The 10,468-nt window shown below is 38.9% G+C and overlaps 1 protein-coding gene across 2 annotated transcripts; it reads right to left on the bottom strand.

The window, feature by feature from the left end:
* Positions 1-442: 442 nt before the first annotated feature.
* Positions 443-7,463, bottom strand: LOC131968715 (ATP-dependent RNA helicase DDX19B). Of its 2 annotated transcripts, none has more exons than XM_059329714.1 (12): positions 7,099-7,463; positions 6,596-6,635; positions 6,413-6,514; positions 6,171-6,306; positions 4,585-4,677; positions 4,281-4,383; positions 4,032-4,146; positions 3,708-3,885; positions 3,245-3,482; positions 2,756-2,918; positions 1,810-2,001; positions 443-763 (listed from the first exon to the last, which is right to left on the bottom strand). In XM_059329714.1, the coding sequence occupies exons 1-12, from the start codon at positions 7,153-7,155 to the stop codon at positions 702-704; spliced, it is 1,479 nt and encodes a 492-aa protein (XP_059185697.1). In that variant the 5' UTR covers positions 7,156-7,463; the 3' UTR covers positions 443-701. The 2 variants fall into 2 exon arrangements, with proteins under 2 accessions (XP_059185697.1, XP_059185698.1); XM_059329715.1 differs by having other exon boundaries at positions 6,413-6,502.
* Between the last annotated feature and the right edge of the window lie 3,005 nt (positions 7,464-10,468).

Genomic DNA, 10,468 nt, shown 5'->3' with positions numbered 1-10,468 from the left:
CCTGATGCTAAAGCTGAGGTTAATTCATGATTAATTTCTATCATGTGAATGCAGGTTGATAGTATTTAAGAATAGCTATCACAGGTTGATAAGTTTGCATAGACCCTTGAAACCCAACCATCACCATCTCAATAACAATCTCAATGATTAAACTACTCGGAGCAGCATACCCAACGTCACCCTTTGTACTGAGGTTTGGTAGTCAATAAAAAGCACAATAAATGCTGTAATAGTCTACATGATACAGTTACATTCAATTATACTTTGTTCCTTTAAAATTAAAAAACTTTGTGGCACATAAAATGGTTATTTTTCCATTAGGTTTTTTTTGTGTGAATCTCTTTACAGAATAGCTTGTATCATGCCACCACTACAGCAAACACCAAAAAGTGTTTTTTAACTCCATGTGTGTTTTAAGTAAAACAGAGTCAACTATGGCTGCTACACAGCAATAAAATCATAGACTTTATTCAAAGAAGTACAAAGAGTGAAATGGGGTATGATCCAGAGACTTACAAAACACTCGTCTGAGAGGAGACTTATCCACATGTAAACATATGCTGTGTTTGTGGTTCTGCTCTTTTCTCCGACGGCTAAAAAAATAAAAGCATAAAACACTGTAGGAGCGTACAGTCCTTGGAGAGCCAAGAGGGGGAAGGGAAGTCGGGTCGGCGTTCTTCATGCGATAAACGCTGCTCCATTTAGCTGGCGATTTTCTCAATTTCATCCAGATCATCTGTGTCTAGTTTTTCAATTCTCTTACCTGCAGAAGGAGAAACCACAGAAAATGGTTCACTGAGAGGGCTGATCACTGAAAGCCACCACCTTCCTGAATTTAGGATCAGTTAACCATCTTCACATTCCACCAAAAATAGCATGACTGTAGCAAATGTCAAAACCTCATCATCCTAAATAAATAAATAAATAAATAAATATATACACACACATATAGTACAGGCCAAAAGTTTGGACACACCTTCTCATTCAATGTTTTTCCTTTATTTTCATGACTATTTACATTGTAAATTCATCAAAACTATTAATGAACACATGTGGAATTATGTACTTAACAAAAAAGTGTGAAATAACTGAAAACATGTCTTATATTCTAGTAAGCAAAGGGTGGCTACTTTGAGGAATCTAAAATACAAGACATGTTTTCAGTTATTTCACACTTTTTTGTTAAGTACATAATTCCATATGTGTTTATTCATAGTTTTGATGCCTTCAGTCAGAATCTACAATGTAAATAGTCATGAAAATAAAGAAAAACGCATTGAATGAGATGGGTGTGTCCAAACTTTTGGCCTGTACTGTGTGTGTGTATGTATGTATGTGTGTGTGTATATATATCTATATCTATATCTATATATATATATCTATATATATCTATATATATATACATATATATATACATATATATACATATATATATACATATATATATATACATATACATATATATATATATATATATATATATATATATATATATATATATATATCTAGCCCAGGGCTCTCCTTTGCCTTTCTTATCTATATTTCTCACTATCAATATAAAAGCAGGCGTGTCCAAAAAAAACGAATAATATTACTGTAGCCTAATCTTAATCTGCAACTGTGCAAAAAAATGGTTTAAACATGACACAAAAAAGGAGCTGTACAACCTTTGAATGTTGATTTAGAGTTTTAAGTTATGAAGTTTTAAACTGTTCGGTTCAGCCCTAAAAACATAGAATGTATGAATGTAGCTGATCAACTTGATCCCACTGTTTGGGTTGTGTGTTTGGGTAGCAGCTGCATACTTACTGAAATGCTCCTGAATCCTGTTGAGGATGTTCATGCTCATCTTGCTGTCCACCATGTTGATGGCCAGTCCTCTTTTGCCAAATCGACCTGTGCGGCCGATCCTGTGCAGATATGTCTCGTTGTCTGGGTTGCCGTCCTTGTCTACCGGCAAATCAAAGTTGATCACCACAGAAACCTGCTCAACATCGATACCTGAATGCAAGAAAAGTGAAGAGAAAGATACAGTGTGAAGGGCATAGTGGTGACATTAACTGACCTATATGGAAACTTTGCCTAATCATGATATCAGAATTGATGCACCATTAGTCATCCGAATAAGCCAGGATAATCACTACTCTGTTAGATGCATTGGATTTGAATACAATGATATTAATAGGATATTTATTCTCATGAGGTGTCTGTGAAAAAACTTGAATCGTTGTGCAAATTATCCAGGTTTATACACAATATCTACTTTTCCTTTTATGTTTTTATGTTGAATTGTAGTTCCAATCAAAATGAAAAGTATTGAAACTGTTTTAGCTCTGTACTACAACACGTTCAATTTGAATTCAAATTAATTGAAAGACATAGCAGGTGGAAATTGTTGCTCTTTTGCAGTTTTTTATACTTTCAAGGGCCATACAACTGACATGCAGCTTCCTGCAATGGACTGTCCCAACAAAAGTGTTTGAGTGTTTCTGTACCAGGTAGCATTAAGTTGTTTTAAAGTCTGATTTAAACACCTCACACCCACTATTATTTCACAACTTCTACATCCACGTATTCATTGCATAACACATCCTATGTAAAGGATCTGTCTCAAATGCAAATCTGTTATTAAATATTGTAAAGATTGTAAATATGGACAAATGTCCTTTTTTCATGTACGCATGAGTATATTTGAAAGTCATATTACGACATGATTTTGATTCCATCTGCTGTGATGGCACATGGTCCTCCTTACCTCGAGCACAAACGTTTGTGGTGACCAGGACCTTCTCCTTGCCGTCTCTGAAGCGGTCAATGACTGCAGCCCTCTGCTCCACCTGCATCTCTCCACTGAGCAGCGCCACCTGGTGGCCCTCTCTAGACAGCTCCCCTGCCAGCCAGCCTGCAGTCTTTCTTGTCTGGAACACAGAGAGAAAAAAAAAGCTCACTACCTAACCGGCAAACTAGTGCTCATGTAACAAAAGACTTACTGTAAAACGCAACTTGGCAGCACCAGCTGATTTACAGGAAGAGTTAGGGTGTGATGGAGGCCCTGGGCTGAATGTGTTGCCAAGTTATTTTCTCACATATGGCCAACAAAGAAATAGTTTGCAGCAAGAAGAGCAGGTTTACTGGACTTTCTGATCATAGTGACATAAGAGAAACTTAAGGATTTTTTTTATTTCTCTACTCCTATCAAGACTAATAGATATGAAGTGAATAAACATTAAATTAATGAACTCACATGGCAGAAGATCATGGCCTGGGCGATGGTGATGGCTCCATAGATGTTACAGAGGGCTTGGAACTTCTCCTCCCTGCTGTTGCACAACACATAGTACTGTTTGATGGTATCAAGTGTCTCCTCTTCTCTTTTCAACTTGATGATGTTGGGGTCAGGCACAATGCGCTGGGCGAAGTTCCACACCGTCTCTTCAAAGGTGGCAGAGAACAGCAACATCTGGCAGTTTTTAGGCAACATTCTGTGTGTTAGAGGGGAGAGGAGTGAGAGGTCGGTGGCTGCGGATTTGGATAAGATCCAAGCAGTCAAAATTTAGAGATATATATTGCAAAAACTCATTAACAAGGTAAATGACAGATCATTTGTGTGAATTTTATCACAGTGCATGATCTCACAGCTTTTCAATGTGTATTTTTATTTTGCTGTGTGCCAATTGTTTCTTCTCAATGTCTGCATGAATTCTGACCTCTGGATGCGGATGCTCTGGTCCTGGTGGCCCTGTGTGGCGATCATGACATCGGCCTCGTCAAGCACAAACACCATGATCTTCTTGGGGTCTATGAACTTGAATTTCCCACACCAGTCCAGCATGGTACCAGGTGTGCCAATAACTATCTGTTCCTGCAGTTTCATGCCCCGCTGCACTGCAACATTCACAGGAAACAAGCACTCATTAACACACAGAGAGATCTCTTTGTTTTCATAAATATGAACGGTTTAAATATTGAAAGAATGTAATTAAAAATGATATTTGTTGTCTATTATAGTGTATCGTTTTAGAAAGCCTTACATTTATTCCCTCTGATTGCGTAGACGAGTTTGACCTCTGGATAGTGCTTGCCCATCTGCTCGATTACCTTGCCAGTCTGAAGTGCCAGTTCATACGTGGGTGAGACACACAGGCACTGATGGAGAGGGGGGAAGGATTTAGGCAGCAGGAAATGTTCTTGTTATTTAGTTCAAGTTACCAAGGATATCATCAAGCAACTTTGAAACTCAAGAGTTTGATCATATAACATGGAGGGACATGAAAACCAACCTGGGGATATCTGTTGTTGGGATCTACATGACTGAGCATGGCCAGGACAAAGGCAGCTGTTTTCCCTGTTCCTGACTGCGACTGGGCAATCAGATTCTGTGGACTGGAAGACACAAAGAATTAAATTGCAGTTATACTTATCAGTAACTGATGCAATGGGCCTTTGGCTTAATTTTACAGTTTTTTTAAAGAGGTGTGGTTAAATTAGTTTCAAAGCTATTTAATAACTAGGGTGAGTGATTTCAGTGAGCTTTATGAGACAATTTATGCCTTGCCAGAGAACTACAGTGCAAAGTCTACTCACGGTTCAGCCAGCATCATGGGCAAGGCAGTCTCCTGGATTTTGGACGGCCGGTTGAAACCCATGCCGTACACACCCTGAAGAAGCTGTGGTTTGCTGCACACAGGACAAAATAGTCAAATGTCACATTTTTACCAAAGAGTAAAGATCTGGGATGTCATTGCTTTGATTGCATATACATATTGCAGTAAGAACACTCCTGCCTATCATGCACTAGAAAACTTCACCCTCTCACATTTAAAAAAATGTCAAGATTTTTGCACTGACTGGGGGTCTTGCAGGGCAACTAATTTCCTTTTGAGATTGTTTTCCTGGGGGAAATATTTAACCAAACTACCTTCAAGAAACATGACACATTAAAAATTCCTTATATGGCAGCAAAAACACACACCTTTAGAAAAACAAGATTAAAGACATCAAATGTTGCATGTGTTCCGGTCAATTTGGCATCAATATAATCCACAAACTGTATTTGCGTACCATTAGTAGATTTTGGATTATGTTGCCTCAACTCGTTTCCAGAGGGGTGTTCCATCAACGTGGCTAAACAAACCGCAGCTTCATTGAAAAAACCTGGTTAGAATTAACACCAAATTTCACTTGAGGCTAAAGCCGTTCCACTAATGCAGCTCAGCCAAGACAAGTCAACGCTAACTCAACCCAGGCTAGACAAGCCGGCATTGTGGGCGAGCGCAGAGTATATAAGCAGCCCGTATTCATCGATCATGGAACAGCCGGGAACAGCCAATAAGATGTCGCGAAAAGTGGTGAAAAGCAGCGCTGAAGGAGCTTTATAAAAAATATCAAGTGACGGTCACAAAAGAGCCGAAAAACAGCACAGATTTTTCCTCGGTGGCTTTCCTTTAGACTACATTCAATGTGTTTTTTGTCTTAACAGCTCGAATAAAATGAATGAATAAAGGACTACTAAAACAATTAAATTATACATGTTTAGCTTTCAAATAAAGGGTTCACTCCAAAAGAAAAAGTTGCATGAATTAAACAACAGATTAACTGAAATACGTCTGTAAATTCATGCGTTGTCACATTGTGAGAAAAAAGGTCTAAACCAGACTGTAAATAAGTCTCAACTTTCCGCACGGACATGACAATAGTGACACGCACGAACAGAAACGTGGCGGAACTGTCTTTTGGGATATTGTTTCCGCCCGTCAGGAATTATTTGACACACAGCTAAAGTAAGCTTGACAGTTAGACTGCCCCGGAGCAGGCTAGTTCAGTGGTATAAGTTACCATGGTTACTGAGTGGCAAGTCACATTAACCACTTTGATGGAACGCATCTCTCACTTAAATTAGCCAGACTTATCAAAATGAGCCCGGCTTTTCCTTAATCCACGTTGATGAAACACCCCTCAGCCTAGTTTGGTTAGTTTGTTCATTGAGTCTTGATGGGAATATTTGGCTCCAAAACAGGCTTTCTGACTACACGGTACATGTATGTATGTATAATAATAATAATAATAATAGGTAGTTATTTTTCTGGATGACTGATAAGTAATTATTATCTGATGCTCATTTATTGTAGGACAACAAGAAAGATGAATGGACAAACAGAAGATTCACTTACAGTCGCAACTCCTCAAAAGACTTGACGGAGTAGAGCGGAGAGTTGGGATCCTTTTGAAGAACTTCCACTTGATTCGTGTTACTCACAAGATTATTCCGGATCAACTTATTTAGTAATGACTGCGCCGCTTTATCCTCTGGAAAAACAAGATAGGTTTCAATGACTGAATAGCTTCACCGAAATACAATCAAGAATGTCAGATTCATATTTTGTAGCGTGTGTGTACATAACAAACTTCCCACCTTTGTCATCGTCATCTGTACCCTTGTTTTCTCCCTCAGCTTCTGACTTTGGAGCTGCACTGCTGGACTCTGTTGCATTTGCAGCCGTGCCTTCAAAATACACTACTCATATTTACATTCAAAACATTTTTGGTATAACGGGTCTTATTATTGTATGTTATACTTAATGTTGCACACACTTACCATTTTCCTCTGGTTTGTCTTTTATTTGGAGGCCACCAATCTGTGGGAGAACATTAAGAAAGTTTACAGAGTTGACTGAGAAAATTATGCTTATTATAAAATTACTCAAAAAAGATAATGTATGAGAGGAAGAAACTGGGGCTAACGCACATGTGCTTTTTAGTGGAGCTATTTTAAAGCCTCTTGCATCAGTTGCTTGCTAGCTAACTGCTAAAGCTAGTAACTCATTGAGCACGCAGCATCTCAGCTCGAGCTAGTTAACTTAGCTTTCTCGGCAAAACGGGGCCACCCGGTACTTTCGTTTTTAACTCGATATGAACAATATTGAGACAAACTGTCACAAAAGCCAACTTATTCACTGGCAGCACTGTCGTTAAGCAGTTTCTACTGTGATAAATGCGACCCAATAGTTAAGTTTCGTTTACAGTGAACCACAACAGGCCATAGCATCCTCTAAACATGCTAACAACACGTTAGCTGGTGTTGCGTAAGTTAAGGTTTACCGATTCCGCCGCGGCTTCTTGCTCGTCCACCGCCTGTGCCCAGGAGTCCGAAGCCATTGTGGAGCAGTTTCTTCTTTAGTTATTATACTCGGAATAACTCAAGTGGGGAAGCAAGCTCACAGTGAGGAGTCAGTAATGTGAAAGTAACTATTTTCCACAATGGCGTGCCGAAACCGACTCTGGGCACATGTGCAACCGCTCACATGTCCGGGTAGCATGCAAGTGTCCCCACGATAACAGTCCCCAGCTTGTTGAATGTTCCCACCGGACTCACAGAAAGAAGCAAGTATGGCTGGGTATTACATTCAACATCTGGATGTATAATTTAAATGAAAATGAAAAAAAGAAAAAAAAACTCAGTTAAACTGTTTTTGTTAAGATTTGAGAGACTGGAGGCTGAATCTCAAGAATCACTTCTCTAATTAACCTGTAGGCGGCGCCAAAACGCTCTGCATAGACTCACCCACCCTACTAATGCCTGCATGTGAACACACACACGTACCCACACATACAGACAGACAGACACACACACACACACACACACACACACACACACACACACATACACTGCACTGACAACAAAGATGATGCAGGTCTTTTTTATTTATAATCCAAACAAGAGGCCGGACAGTCCACCTGTCTGACAAAGCAAGTCAAGTAAATTGTATATATATATTGGCCAATATCACAAATCACAATTTGTCTCAATGAGTTTTAGTTTTACAGTCTGTGCACCATACAACACTGTCTGTCCTTTGACCCTGTGTGTACAGAATAGACCAATAAATAAAACAAAATAAAACCACAATATAGACAATCCATACTCAAAGAAGGCTGGATCATCAACCAGGAAACCAGGGACCCGGAGTCTCACTGTATGGCATCTATTATTTAGCAAATAATTGGTAATATTCACCTCTAACACAACAGTATAAACTGGATTTGTAAAGGCTTTAAGGTGGCTTGTGCTTTTTTATCTGAGGCTCTGTCTTGCCAAGGGTGCCTGTGTCAAAGTGTATTCATGAAATACCAGTAATATTTCAGTTGATTTAAGTCTTACACAGTGCACTGTCCTACATAAAGTCGAATGTCATCAAATTATGACAAACTAATCTGGAAGAGTGTTAGGGGACCTGCACCAGGGCCCCCTAGTGGTTGATCCAACCCTGAGGACAGAACATGGTGCCATGAAGCACTGAGTGACAGCCTCAACAGTCAGATGTGCTGAAATAAATTCAGTGGAGCTCAATGGATTCATGTTGGATTTAAACATGTTAAGTCACTTTTTCTAAGTTAATTTTTTTTGCTGTTTTGGTTATTTTGTTCCCTGGGTAATCCCTTTTATTGAGAAGACAATTACTTTTTAAGAGAAACCCTTCTCCAAGTCTTCACTGAGATTGTCACAAAAAAAATATTTTGTTTTGTTTTGTTTTGTGAAAGAATTGTTGTTGTTTATTGTTGTTGTATAGGCTTTTTAAGAATTACAACAGCATTGGCATACTTATAGAAATAATGAGGGAGAAAACCCCAAATATCAAGACCAAATTAAGAAACTGACACATGATTGAACTCCTGTGATGCAATCAGTGCATCATCATCATTAAACTGTAACAACCAGTACTGAGTGAGAGCAGCTCATCCCATGTGGGAAAATTCCCTTTAAAAGTGTGAATTATTGCAGTTTTTTTTAACTGTGTGTATTTTTTGACTAAACCAACTTTTTTTGTGAAACAACAAATCAGCAAATAATCATTAAATATGTGTACAAGTTCTATGAATACAAGTCAAAACTAGGTTTCTATAAAGCACATTGAAGCAAAAAGGAGCTGCTCACTAAATCGCATTGTTTTTAAAAATGTTTTGGAGGACCCTGAGATATTTGTAACGATTTGGAAACTTTATGTGCGACAGTTATCCTTTGATTCAGCCTTGCCTACTTTCCTATAGAAGAGCCACGTAAGGACAATGACTGGATTAATGTGAGTGTCTGTGTACTTTATATATCTGTTTCTATGTGAGTATGTACGTTATGGGGACATAGGTCTGTTTACACAGTCAGACTGTGTCTTTTAAGGGACATGATAAAAGACCGCACAATGTAAGGACTTGGTTAAATGATAAGGTCAGGGTTGATGTTGATGTAAAATTAGGGTAATGTTTAGGGTTATTCAGGTCATATCTTCTTGCAGAGAGCTAGATTAGAGGATTGATACACTGTCAGCTGCTTAGTTTAGCACAAACACTAGAAACTGGCTCTGTCTCATGTGTACAAGCAACACTTTATGCTTTTATGAAAGCTTATTTGTGGACTGTGGCACAGTGAATCGCTTTAGGTTACTCTTTCACCAGCTTGTTGTTTTTATAGTATGGGTTTTGTAATGATTAAACTAATGAGGTGAAACATCAGAGAGCCTTATGGTGTGTTTACACCAAATGTGAAGCAAATGTTTCATGCAGCACAATTACATAAAAGGTCAATGCAAGGACGTGAGTAGAATTTTTTGAGAAATTTGTGTGATGCTTTGTCATGAAAGTGCTGAGGTTCTCCTTCATGGCATAATCCAGATAAATCCAAACTCCGTTAAAAAAAACAAGCAGTTTAAAATATGTCTGACAAAGCATGAATATAGACTTTTTTTCACAATCAGCATCATGATGTAATTATTTTTGGCTTACTTTTGTGATCTGTTATTTTGCAGTTTAATCAGTTTATTTTGTGTTCATAACACTGTAGTAGTGGCATTCATCCAGATGCAGTTCTTGGAGAAGATGGTGCGATTCACAGGGCTGTGTCCACCTCTGGAGGATTTTATGAACCCAGACTTGATGGTGTTGGGTTTTCCAACGTTCCTGGAACTTCCTCAATAGGTACAAAGCAACAATTGTGGTTATTTCAGCCATGGTTGATGAGAGATAGAAATTGTTTACACTGTCAGTAATGTGCTATGGAAATTCAGTGTAAGATTGGTAAGCAGATTTTGTCCCCTGAAAGCTGAGCTGGTTCCCCCTTTCTCAAGTGTTCATGATAAGCTAAGCTATTTGGTAGGCGGTAGCTTCATATATACTCAAGAGTTGTATCAATGATCTCATTTATGTCTGGGCAAGGAATGCGTTTTAGTTCAACTATTCCTTTGCAGTGCAGCAGTACAGACAGAGAGTTCTACCCTTTACTTGGGTAAAGTGCTGCAGCATAGTTATAGCACCAGTTTGGTGCTTCAGTGGATAGCAGGCTATTAACCAGAGCTGGCGTCCACTAAGGACCATGCAGGAGCACTCGGGGTCACCTCTGGAGCCAGACTGCTGTGGCTGGCTGCTCCTTAAATGAATGCAGAATTGATTTCACACATGTCCCCTGTTCCACTGGGATAGA

The sequence above is a fragment of the Centropristis striata genome, chromosome 3 (genome assembly GCF_030273125.1).
Source record: "Centropristis striata isolate RG_2023a ecotype Rhode Island chromosome 3, C.striata_1.0, whole genome shotgun sequence".
Taxonomy (NCBI): domain Eukaryota; kingdom Metazoa; phylum Chordata; class Actinopteri; order Perciformes; family Serranidae; genus Centropristis; species Centropristis striata.
This window is presented reverse-complemented; position numbering and strand designations above follow the sequence as displayed.

What these genes read in the sequence shown, in the direction of transcription:
- LOC131968715 (XM_059329714.1), bottom strand. Translation starts at nt 7,155, where the DNA reads ATGGCTTCGGACTCCTGGGCACAGGCGGTGGACGAGCAAGAAGCCGCG. An exon ending in TACAGATGACGATGACAAAG is followed by an intron (nt 6,307 to 6,412) that starts GTGGGAAGTTTG and finishes TTGTTTTTCCAG; the next exon opens with AGGATAAAGCGGCGCAGTCA. An exon ending in CAGAGCATCCGCATCCAGAG is followed by an intron (nt 3,483 to 3,707) that starts GTCAGAATTCAT and finishes TCTAACACACAG; the next exon opens with AATGTTGCCTAAAAACTGCC.